Source organism: Heterodontus francisci, chromosome 13 (genome assembly GCF_036365525.1).
Source record: "Heterodontus francisci isolate sHetFra1 chromosome 13, sHetFra1.hap1, whole genome shotgun sequence".
NCBI classification, from domain to species: Eukaryota; Metazoa; Chordata; class Chondrichthyes; order Heterodontiformes; family Heterodontidae; genus Heterodontus; species Heterodontus francisci.
The window spans coordinates 84246064-84258797 of record NC_090383.1 but is presented as its reverse complement, the minus strand read 5'-3'; the positions used below and the strand labels follow the sequence as shown (position 1 = coordinate 84258797).

The window sequence follows — 12734 nt, the reverse complement described above, 5'->3', positions numbered from 1 at the left end:
TCAGGATGGTGTGTGACTTGGAGGGGAACTTGCAGGTGGTGGTGCTCCCATGCATTTGCTGCCCTGTCCTTCTAGTTGGTAGAGGTCGCGGGTTTGGAAGATGTTGTCTAAGGAGCCTTGGTGCATTGCTGCAGTGCATCTTGTAGATGGTACACACTGCTGCAACTGTGCGTCGATGGTGGAGGGAGTGAATGTTTGTAGATGGGGTGCCAATCAAGCAGGCTGCTTTGTCCTGGATGGTGTCAAGATTCTTGAGTGTTGTTGGAGCTGCACCCATCCAGGCAAGTGGAGAGTATTCCATCACACTCCTTTGTGCCTTGTAGATGGTGGACTGGTTTTGGGGAGTCAGGAGGTGAGTTACTCGCCGCAGCATTCCTAGCCTCTGACCTGCTCTTGTAGCCACGGTATTTATATGGCTACTCCAGTTCAGTTTCTGGTCAATGGTAACCCCTAGGATGTTGATAGTGGGGGATTCAGCAATGGTAATGCCACTGAATGTCAAGGTGAGATGGTTAGATTCTCTCTTGTTGGAGATGGTAATTGCCTGGCATTTGTGAGGCGTGAATGTTACTTGCCACTTATCAGCCCAAGCCTGGATATTGTCCAGGCCTTGCTGCATTTCTACACGGACTGCTTCAGCATCTGAGGCGTTGCGAATGGTGCTGAACATTGTGCAATCATCAGCGAACATCCCCACTTCTGACCTTCTGATTGAAGGAAGGTCATTGATGAAGCAGCTAAAGATGGTTGGGCCTAGGACTATACCCTGAGGGACTCCTACAGTGATGTGCTGGAGCTCAGATGATTGACCTCCAACAACCACAACCATCTTCCTTTGCACTAGGTATGACGCCAACCAGCGGAGGGTTTTCCCCCTGATTCCCATTGACCTCAGTTTTGTGAGGGCTCCTTGATGCCATACTCGGTCAAATGCTGCCTTGATGTCAAGGGCAGTCACTCTCACCTCTTGAGTTCAGCTCTTTTGTCCATGTTTGAATCAAGGCTGCAATGAGGTCAGGTGCTGAGTGGCCCTGGCGGAATCCAAACTGAGCGTCACTGAGCAGGTTATTGCTAAGCAAGTGCTGCTTGATAGCACTGTCGACGACCCCTTCTATCATTTTACTGATGATCGAGAGTAGACTGATGGGACGGTAATTGGCCGGGTTGGATTTGTCCTGCTTTTTGTGGACAGGACATACATTGCCGGGTAGATGCCAGTGTTGTTACTGTACTTGGACAGCTTGGCTAGGGCCGCGGCAAGTTCTGGAGACAGGTCTTCAGTACATTTGCCGGAATGTTGTCAAGGCCCATAGCTTTTGCAGTATCCCGTGCCTTCAGTCATTTTTTGGTATTACGCGGAGTGAATCGAATTGGCTGAAGACTGGCATCTGTGATGCTGGGGACTTCAGGAGGAGGCCGAGATGGATCATCAACTTGGCACTTCTGGCTGAAGATTTTGCGACTGCTTCAGCCTCATCTTTTGCACTGATGTGCTGGGCTCCCCCGTCATTGAAGATGGGGATATTTGTGGAGCCTCCTTCTCCAGTTAGTTGTTTAATTGTCCACCACCATTCACAATGGGATGTGGCAGGACTGCAGAGCTTAGATTTGATCTGTTGGTTGTGGGATCGCGTAGCTCTGTCTATTGCATTTTGCTTACGTGCATTAATTGAGTCACATAAGTGGCCAATTAAAGGCCACTTAAGGACCTCTTCCCGCCACCATTGGTATTTTACCAGTGGCAGTTGGGGGGCCCTCCGCTTTGTGGGGAGGCTGCGCAGTATAACATGGTAGCCTCCCTGCTAGCATGGTGGGGAGCCCCTCCTGATCTGGCACCCTGTGGCTTACGAAGGCATCCTCCGGTGGCAAGGTCCACTCCTGCTGGAAGACCACCCCCCCGGCCCGCCTAAACAACAACCTCCAAACCTGGCCCTCGCCAGCACCTGCCTGCCTGAGCCCCATAAATCCGACCCTGTCAAACCCCACAAATTCACTTTGATTCCAGAGCTTTCTTCATGGTCGCTTTTCTGGGCCTGCTGCAGTCCCAGCAGTGGCCACTGCTCCCAGTGGAGCTGGTGGGACTGAAGAGTTGCCAGCCCTCTGATTGGTTGGCAGATCTTGGAGCCAGGACCTCTGCCCTTAAAGGGGCAGAAGCCCCAACGGCAGGAAGCTAACTGCCTGATTGCCATTGAATCCCATCTGGGGCTCTGAAAATGGCTGAGGCGGGGTTGCTCTGGCTTTCTGGCCCAGCATCAGGATCCCCGCAGTGGGGACAAAATCCAGCCCTGAAACACATTTTTGAATGTTTGCAGCAAATCCACATTCACTTGTTTCATAGGCCAATGACTCTGTGAAAAAATTATTTCCTGATATCTAACTTACTTCTTTATGCTTGCATGAATTATATTCATGTCCCCTTGTCTTCCCTAACCTATTGACCTCAAATAGCATAATGGACCTACATGGAGCATAATTTTTTAAAATTCTATGATGGGATATGGGTGTCACTTGAAAAACCAGCATTTGTTTCCCATCCCTAATTGTCCTTGACAACTGCCTGGCTTGCTCGACCCTTTCAGAGGCCAGGTAAGAGTCAACCACATTGTTGTGGGTCTGGAGACACAAATAGGCCAGACCAGATAAGGACAGCAGATTTCCTTCCCTAAAGGACATTCGTGAACCAGATGGGTTTTTAATGACAATTGATAGTTTCATGGCACCATTTCTCAGACTAGCTTTCAATTCCAGATTTTTATTAATTAATTGAACTTATATTCCACCAGCTGCCGTGGTGGGATTTGAACCTGCGTCGCAGGCTTTGGGCCTCTGGATTACTAGTTCAGTGACTTTATCACTACGCCTCCATCTTTCTTACTGTTATTATTTTAGAGCCCTCAGTGAAATTTCCTCCAAATCTATCCTTTTCTAGCATTAAAAGCCTCAGCTCTATAAGCCTATCATGGTAACGAAAGGCCATCAATGGAACCTACTCTGTATCTTTTCCAGGGACTTCATATCATCCCATTATGTGAGGAGACCAAAGCTGGACACAGTATTCTAAATGAGTCCCAACCAAGGACTTAAACAAAGATAGTATCGTTTTTTTTTTATTTGACCTGGCAATACATTGTAACTCTCTATTTGCCAGACATGGGCCCATTCTCACATTGCATCTAGATCTGCCTGTAATCTATTTTTCTCAGTTAACCTCCTACCAACCTCACAAATGTTTGCATTTGTGTATTGTGAAATTGTGTATAAGTTCCCTGATATCGTTGTTCAGATCATTGATATGGTTTACAGGAACAGCCCTGCGGAACTCCATGAGTAACCAGTTCCTCTAACTACCGTTAATAACAACCATCTGTCTATGAGAATACAACCTGTTCCCTATCCAACACAATCTCCCTGCTAATCCCACAGGACTCTATCTTTTAAGTAATGAGAACCTCAACTGATGGACCAGAAATGGCTTCAGAACATGGTGTTACATTGAGGAATTGGTCTCTGAAGGATCTTCCAAACAAATTTGGACATACTTTATAAGAAGGTCCCATCTACTGTATATCTCTTAAATTGGCTTAAACTACCTAAAGAAGACATTTCCTGACAGGATGCAGGGCTAAAATAAGCCAAGTTATTGGATATCACTGGAAGAGAAAAATTTGGATTTTTTTAGTAAATATATTTAAGCTTAGCACAATTTCAATAAGTTAATTGCTTGATAAGGAAGCAATGATTTCAAATTCTAACGGACGGAAATGCTACTTACAGAATCGTTACAGTGCAGAAAGAAGCTATTCTTTGTATCTGCACTGGCTCTCTGAAAGAGCAATTCCCTCAGTTACATTCCCTGCCTTCTCCCCAAAACCCTGCACATTCTTCCTTTTCATATAACTGTCTAATTCCCTTTTGAATGCTTCAATTGAATCTGCCTCTGCCACATTCTCAGGCAGTGCATTCCAGACCTTAACCACTCGCTGCGTGAAAACGTTTTTCCTCATGTCACTTTTGCTTCTCTTACCAAATACTTTAAATCTGTGCCCTCTCGTTCTCGATCCTTTCACGAGTGGGAACAATTTCTCTCTATCTATCTGTCCAGACCCGTCATGATTTTGAATACCTCTATCAAATCACCTCTCAGCCTTCTCTTCTCCAAGGAAAACAGTACTAACTTCTCCAATCTATCTTCATAACTGAAATTCCTCATTCCTGGAACCATTCTCGTGAATCTTTTCTCTACTTTCTCTAATGCCCTCACGTCTTTCCTAAATGTGGCACCCAGAGCTGGATGCAATCCTCCAGCTGAGGCCGAACTAGTGTCTTATACAAGTTTAACATAACTTCCTTGCTCTTGTACTCTATGCCCCTATTAATAAAGCCCAGGACACTGTATGCTTTATTAACTGAACTCTCAACCTGTCCTGCCATCTTCAATGACTTAGGCACACATACACCTAGGTCCCTCTGCTCCTGCACCTCCTTTAGAATTGTACCCTTTATTCTATATCGTCTCTCCATGTTCTTCCTACCAAAATGAATCACTTCACATTTCTCTGCATTGAACTTCATCTGCTACCTGTCTGCCCATTCCACCAACTTGTCTATGTCCTTTTGAAGTTCTACACTCTCCTCTTCACAGTTCACAATGCTTCCAAGTTTCGTATCATCTGCAAACTTTGAAATTGTGCTCTGTACACCAAGGTCTCGGTCATTAGTATATATATATACTGTTGCCATTGTACATTAATGGTAATGGTGCAAACTTATTTCATATATATGTTTACAAAACAGAATTGAGGTCAGACCCGGTGTGGCTATTGTCATTTTGGCAATATGCTAGGACTCCATTAAAATAAAGGTTTCATAATTCAATATTTTAAATAGTTTATTTAAAAGAACAAAAATGGATTCTCTTGTTTTGAAATTATGCTGCTTAATAACATTTATCTGAAATTCTGTTGTCCACTATTAATGGAAATGGAAATATGTATACCTGTAGAGAACATATTTTGCACAATTATATATACTGTGCTTGTGTACAATATTACTTTGAGATTGTTGGCATGCTGTACATTTACAGGGAACAATGCATGTTTAACGTCTGAAGCACTTCCCAAGGCTAGATTAACCTTTGTCTTCACAAATTCACCCCCACCGCCATAGCAGAATACCTCCTCTGATAAGTGTGAAGCAGAGAATTATAGCCAGTTATGTTTGCATATTACACAAAATTACACAGTCTGCAATGTGTTAGGAGACAGGAACACCACTCTGCCTTGAGATGATCATGATAACCCACTTGAGCTTTATTCTTGTGGTGTATGATGATATTTCACCCCATTGATATTTTACTGTCTTGTCACATACAATGAACTACCTAATGTGAAGTTGGGGAGAATAGTTTCCTTGTTGGTAAAATAGAAGAAAACAAAAAGAAAACTAGCCTGTTTACACTTCTTGGATAAGTGTTGGTCAGATCAATCTAGGATATTAATAGATATTTTTCTAATCTACTCAACTTTTTGACTAACCTTGCAGTACATATATATAAACAGACTGGCTTAATGATTTCTTGAACATCATCTACAAGTCTCTTAGGCTGCAGTTATACCTGCAGCTGCTGATCTAAGACCAGTAATTTCTAGCTGCAGTGTGATTTAGACCAAAGTGAGATGACCTGGACAGAGTCTCACACTACTTGCTTTGGTGCATTCAGAAATCAGGTCAAGCACTGAATCTTGGGTTATGCTACCTCTTTTTGCATTGACGTACATCATTCAAAACTGTTTCTCATCACACAAAAACAACAGTATAATTGCACCAATATAATATAAAAACAGGAAATGCTGGGCTGGAAAGATTCAGCAGGTCTGGCAACATCTGTGGAGAGAGAAGCAGAGTTAACGTTTCAGGTCAGTGACCCTTCATTTCTCTCCACAAATGCTGCACGACCTGCTGAGTATTTCCAGAATTTCTTGTTTTTATTTCAGATTTTCAACATCTGCAGTATTTAGCTTTTAGCATAATTGCACCATCCTGGTTACTTCTCCACAACATTTTGCAGCAAGAAAACAAATGTCTGAAAGAAACCAAATTTGTCAATGACTAATGACTAATTTCTTGGATTTGTTGATGCCGCAAAAAACAGAAACAACTTTTTTCATTAGTTTAACAATTAATTTGTTGACATAATAATTGGCTCCGAGAAGTTTATTTTCCTGATCTTAAAACTTATTTGGTAAATGAACTGCCAATATCACATTGTTTTATTTTAAGAATGGATCATTAGAATTTTTTTAAACAGCGATCCAAAAACCCCACAAAATTTGTTGAGCCACAATGATGTGAAAACTCTTTTTAAGTGGTTTGAGTTTCAATATTTTATGTTGCATATAAGTGTGAGTGTGGGACTTTTCTAAAGTTTTATCCGTTACCTGGTTGAAATTAGTCAGCATGTGCTTGACAACATACAGGTTGTGAATTAGAGATGTTTATCACTCAACTTGTTTTTTTTAAATGCTCCCTTTATTGTTTTTCTTGTCATATTTCACGTGCCCCTCTTGTGGCTGTTGACTCCTTGTTAGGACACAGTTCCACAGGTTTTGTGCACCCACCAACATCTCTTCCAAGTGTCCATTATTCATTTGTGAGCCTTGATGATGAGCTTCAGAAGACTATTCCAACACGGGGATTTCAAAGCTATGCTCAACTGACACCCACATGCACACTTCTGCTAGTGAGTTGCTGGGTAGCTATCATGGAGTCATAGAGTTTTACAGCACAGAAACAGGCCCTTCGGCCCAACGCGCCTGCGCCAACCATCAAGCACCATTCCTAACTAATCCCATTTCCCTGTACTTGGCCCGTAGCCTTGTATGTTATGGTGTTTCAAGTGGTCATCTAAATACTTCTTGAATGTTGTGTTCCCGATTCCAACCACCCTTTGGGTGAAAAAATTCTTCCTCCACTCCCCACTAAACCTCCTGCCCCTTACCTGAAATCTATGCCCCCTAGTTATTGACCTTTCCGCTAAGGGAAAAACAACCCCAGCCTATCCAGTCTGTCTTCATAGCTGAAATGCTCCAGCCCAGGCAACATCCTGGTAAATCTCCTCTGCACCCTCTCCAGTGCAATCACATCCTCCCTATAGTGTGGTGACCAGAACTGTACATAGTACTCCAGCTGTGGCCCAACCAGCTTTTTATATAGCTCTTTCATTACCTCCCTGCTCTTATATATTCTATGCCTCGGCTAATAAAGGCAAGTATCCCGTATGCCTTCCTAACCACCTTTTATCTACCTGTGCTGCTGCCTTCAGTGATCTATGGACAAGTACACCAAGGTCCCTCTGACCCTCTGTACTCCCTAGAGTCCTACCATCCATTGTATATTCCATTTCCTTGTTAGACCTCCCAAAGTGCATCACCTCACATTTCTCAGGATTAAACTCCATTTGCCACTGCTCCGCCCTTCTTACCAGCCCATCTATATCATCCTGTAGTCTAAGGCTTTTCTCCTCACTATTTACGAGACCACCAATTTTCATGTCGTCTGTGAACTTACTGATCATACCTCCTATATTCACGTCTAAATCATTAATGTACACTACAAACAGTAAGGGTCTCAGCACCGATCCCTGCGGTACACCACTGATCACAGGCTTCCAATCGCAAAAACAACCCTCGACCATCACCCTCTGCCTCCTTCCACTAAGCCAATTTTGAATCCAATTTGCCAAATTAGCCTGGATCCCATGGGCTTTTACTTTCTTAACCAATCTCTCATGCGGGACCTTATCAAAAACCTTACTGAAGTCCATGTAGATTACATCAACTGCTTTACCCTCATCTACACATCTCATCGCCTCCTCGAAAAATTCAATCAAATTTGTTAGACACGATCTCCCCCTGACAAAGCCATGCTGACTATCCCTGATTAATCTCTGCCTTTCCAAGTGGAGATTAATCCTGTCTCTCGGAATTTTTTCCAATAATTTCCCTACCACTGATGTTAGACTCACCGGCCTGTAATTACCTGGTTTATCCCTACTACCCTTCTTGAATAATGGTACCACATTCGCTGTCCTCCAATCCTCTGGCACCTCTATTGTGGCCAGAGAGGATCTGAAAATTTGTGTCCGAGCCCCTGCTATCTCCTCCCTTGCCTCACATAGTAGCCTGGGATACATCTCACCTGGGCCTGGGGATTTATCCACCTTTAAGCCTGCTAATACAGCTAATACTTCCTCCTTTTCAATGCTAATTTGATCAAGTATCTCACAATCCCCTTCCTTGATCACTACACCTACATTGTCCTTCTCCATAGTGAGCACAGATGAAAAGTAATCATTCAAAACCTCACCCATGTCCTCTGGCTCCAACACAGATTGCCTCTATGATCCCTAATGGGCCCCACTTTTTCCCTGGTTATCCTCTTGCCCCTAACATACTTATAAAATGCCTTGGAATTTTCCTTTATCTTGTTTGCCAGTGATTTTTCATGCCCCCTCTTCGCTTTCCTAATTACTTTTTTAAGTACTCCCCTACACTTTCTATACTCCTGTAGGGCCTCTGCTGTTTTCAGCACTCTGAATCTGCCATACGCCTCCTTTTTTTTCCTTATCCAATGCTCTATATCCCTTGACATCCAGGGTTCCCTTGGCCTGTTGGTCCTACTCTTCACCTTTTACAGGAACATGCTGCACCTGAACCCTCACAATTTCCCTTCTAAATGACTCCCACTGGTCTGATGTAGACTTTCCCATAAGAAGCTGCTCCCAGTTCACTTTGGCCAGATCCTGTTTTATCATATTGAAATCTGCCTTTCCCCAATTCAGTCTTATTTCCGGACCCTCTATGTCCTTTTCCATAACAACCTTAAATCGTACAGAATTATGGTCACTATCCCCGAAATGCTCTCCCACTGCCACTTCTACCACTCGTCCAGCTTCATTCCCTAGGATTAAGTCCAGTACCGCTCCTCCTCTTGTAGGACTCTCTACATGCTGGCTCAAAAAGCTCTCCTGAATGCCCTTGAAGAATTCCGCCCCCTTTAAGCTTTTTGCACTAATACTATCCCCTCTAATGTAGGGGAAATTGAAATCTCCAACTATTATTACCCTATTTTTATTGCACGTCTCTGCAATTTGCCTACATATCTGTTCCTCTACCACTGCCTGACTGGAGGCCTGTAGTACACTCCCAGCCAAGTAATAGCCCCTTTTTTGTTTTTAAGTTCTACCCATATGGCCTCATTAGAGGAAACTTCTAAGATATCATTCCTCCTTACTGCAGTAATTGTCTCTTTAATCAACAGTGCAATGCCACCTCCTCTTTTACCTCCTCCCCTATCACGTCTGACTATACCCTAGGATATTGAGCTGCCAGTCCTGCCCTTCCCTCAACCATGTCTCAGTAATAGCAATAATATCATATTTCCATGTGTTAATCAACACCCTCAATTCATCTGCCTTACTCCTTGCATTAAAATAGATACAATCCAGCCTTGCATTATTTGCCTGAGCCTTAACAGGTCTACATTACTCTGTCCTCCGGGCTGACTTAGCTTCACATTTATATTTGATTATACATCACCCCCTACTGTGCTTCCACTCTGTATCCCATCTCCCTGCCAAATTAGTTTAAACCAACCCCCCACCACCCCCCCTCCCCACAACAGCACTAGCAAACCTCCCAGCAAGTATGCTGGTCCCGTTCTGGTTCAGGTGCAACCTGTCCATCTTATACAGATCCCACCTTCGCCAGAAACAGGCCCAGTGATCCAAGAATCTAAAGCCCTCCCTCCTGCATCATCTCCCCAACCATGCATTCATCTGCTCTAACCTCCTATTCATATACTCACTATGCCATGGCACTGGAAGAAACCCAGAGATTACAACCTTTGTGGTCCTACTTTCTAATCTGCTGCCTAGCTCCCTAAATTCTTTTTGCAGGACCTCATTCCTCTTTCTACCTATGTCATTGGTACCAATGTGGACCACGACCTCCGGCTGTGCACCCTCACCCTCCAGAAGACTTTGTAGCCGCTCAGTGATATCCAAGACCCTTGCACATGGGAGGCAACATACCATCCTGGAATGGCAGTAATACGGTCAATTGTAGTGCCCCTACTGCCATGCTGACTGAAATCTGGCCAGCACAGACCAGGAATGGAACTAGAAACCTTCCTGAACTCTTTGACACAGCTACTTAGGGCTGGATTTTATGTCAAGTGGATGGGAACTGGCCACCGACATAAAAGTCAGTGGCGAACTCGCTTCCACCTGGCCTGGGGATCCGACCCGCATTTTACCGGTCCCCGGGCTTTAACTGTTCCGAGGCGGGACTTGCACCCGCTTGAGCGAGGAAGTCCTGCCTCATTGAGCTGCTGGCCAATCATTGGCCTGGCAGCTCTTAGTCCCAGCAGCGCCACTGGGAGCGGTGGCCACTGCTGAGACTGCAGCCCAGCTGTGGATATGGAGCCAGGACTACAGGTAAGTTTGGTTTGTCCCGGCGAGGCAAGGATGGTCGTGTGGGGGGAAGGGGCGTCTTGGGTCCTGGGGGTGGTTGGGGAAGCAGGGGCGGCCCTCAATCGGGCACCTTGTGCCCGTTTATCTCCCCCCCCCCCCCCCTGCCCCCGGTGCGCTGAGAGGCCACCAGGTTTCACTGAGCGGCCTTTCACGTCTCCCGGATGCCCACTTGCCATGGGTAAAATCCCTGTGGAGGTGGTTGCAGGTCCTTAAGTGGTTCTTAAGTGGCCACTTATGGGCCTTGATTGGCCTGGGGCGGGCAGCCCATTTCTCGCCCCCTTCCGGCCCGCATAAAGTGGGGCGGAGGCGGGAGCAGGTTGGGAAAGCCTCCGGCTCAATTTTACTCCAGCCCCGCAACCATCTGGCTCGCTGGGGTGGTGTAAAATTCCGGCCTTAATCTTTTATTCTGTTTGACAGCCTGGCAGGTAAATGTCTTCATTGTAATGTTAGAGATAAAAGTGTTTTGATGAAGGATTCTCTCCCAAAATTGCACCTGTCACTTTTGATTCGGATACTGATGGCTCTGATGTGTATTTGGCTCATTTTCTGCTTTTGTTCCTTAATAATTGTGTTGGTTTTCCACACTTCAGTTGATCAAACTTTAGCATGGCTAATGAGACAGCTCTATCAGATAGAGACTATGAAATTTCAATGGCGGAGTAGTAGCAATAAGCATCTGGAGTGCCCAGGAGATTTAGTTAGAGCATAAAAAGGACAATTAAAGCTATTAATAATGACGTGTATTTATTGTGAATATGCCAAAAAGTGAAGCAGAGTGTTAAAATGGACTCCAATGTGCTGAAATTTAGATGCTTGAATAGTACTTATAATTTGTGCGCTTTTTGTCCCTTTTAAGTGGTATAAACAGGGGAAACCCATAATATGTTCAGCATTTAACAACACAAAAATGTAAAACAGAAGCACTAGAAAATACAGAAATGAAAAATGTATTTGGCTAGGATGCACCAGCTAAGAGCAACTGTTTCAACACTCTCCCCTATTCCATTATAGTTTCTTAGACTATTTGTTGTTCTGTATCACAGCTGCTGCTTTGAAATCAACAAAGATAAAAACAAAAGCTCAAACCATTCCGTGGTATGTGTTTGCCATTAAATAAAAAATGGTTCTGCTCCTCCCCTCCTGAAGCTGTTGACTTCTTCTTAGCCTTTCACCTGCCATGCTTGAGCCACTGCAGAAGCACCTCATTGGAACTAGACAAGGTGAGAGACCATTTAAAACAGGCACTAGGGGTAATAGAACAAAAGAACAAAGAACAGTACAGCACAGGAACAGGTCATTCGGCCCTCCAAGCCTGCGCCAATCTTGATGCCTGCCTAAACTAACACCTTCTGCACTTCCGGGGCCCATATCCCCTTCCTATTCATATATTTGTCAAGATGTCTCTTAAACATCGCTATCATATCTGCTTCCACCACCTCCCCTGGCAGCATGTTCCAGGCACTCACCACCCTCTGTGTAAAAAAAACTTGCCTCGCACATCCCCTCTAAACTTTGCCCCTCGCACCTTAAACCTATGTCCCCTAGTAACTAACTCTTCCACCCTGGGAAAAAGCTTCTGACTATCCACTCTGTCCATGCCACTCATAACTTTGTAAACCTTTTTAATGCTCAACTTCTGCCCTGACTGAGATCAAACAAACTCTGCACAGACTGTGGCTTCAATCAAGGACCTGGCTGAGCTGTGTGTTCAGTGGTTCTCAATTTGTTTGGATAGAAGGACCCCTTTTCAAATGGATCAGTCATTATGGAACCCCCATCTAATTTGTAATATTATATAATTCTCATAATATGAAAATGTTGCATGTAAAGAATGTTTTAATAACGCTTTTAAGAAAACAGGTATTTACTTACAGATATCAGTAAGATGGGTGTGTCTGCTTCTCACTGCAGAGTTTGTCCATCCTTGACAGTAACAGGGTTAGAGCAGGAGCCTGGAGAAAACAGAACAGGGAGAAAGCACTAGGGAATCAGGGAGAGAAGCAGGAGCACTGGGGATGTACAGCATGGAAAGAACAGGAGCATAGGGAGAGCAGGAGCCATGAGTGAGCTGGAACACAGAAACAGCAAAGCATGGAGGGAGCAGGGGAAGAGTAGGAGGACTGTGGGAGCAAAGCATGGAGAGATCAGGAGTATGGGGAGAGCAGAGTACGGTGAAAGCAGGAGCCTGGAGAAAGCAGGAACA

The 12734-nt window shown here is 44.5% G+C and overlaps 1 protein-coding gene across 2 annotated transcripts in view; it reads left to right on the top strand.

The window, feature by feature from the left end:
- LOC137376466 (TNF receptor-associated factor 5-like) overlaps positions 1 to 12734 on the top strand; it is a 72677-nt gene that overhangs the window by 23095 nt on the left and 36848 nt on the right. Inside the window, exon 1 of one of the 2 annotated variants that reach the window (XM_068045088.1) lies at positions 11592 to 11751. The exons of the other annotated variant lie outside the window; for it this stretch is intronic. Coding sequence (XP_067901189.1) covers positions 11709 to 11751 — 43 coding nt within the window. The 5' untranslated portion in view covers positions 11592 to 11708. Of the gene's footprint in view, positions 1 to 11591; positions 11752 to 12734 lie in introns of those variants that run through there. 2 annotated transcript variants of the gene reach the window in all.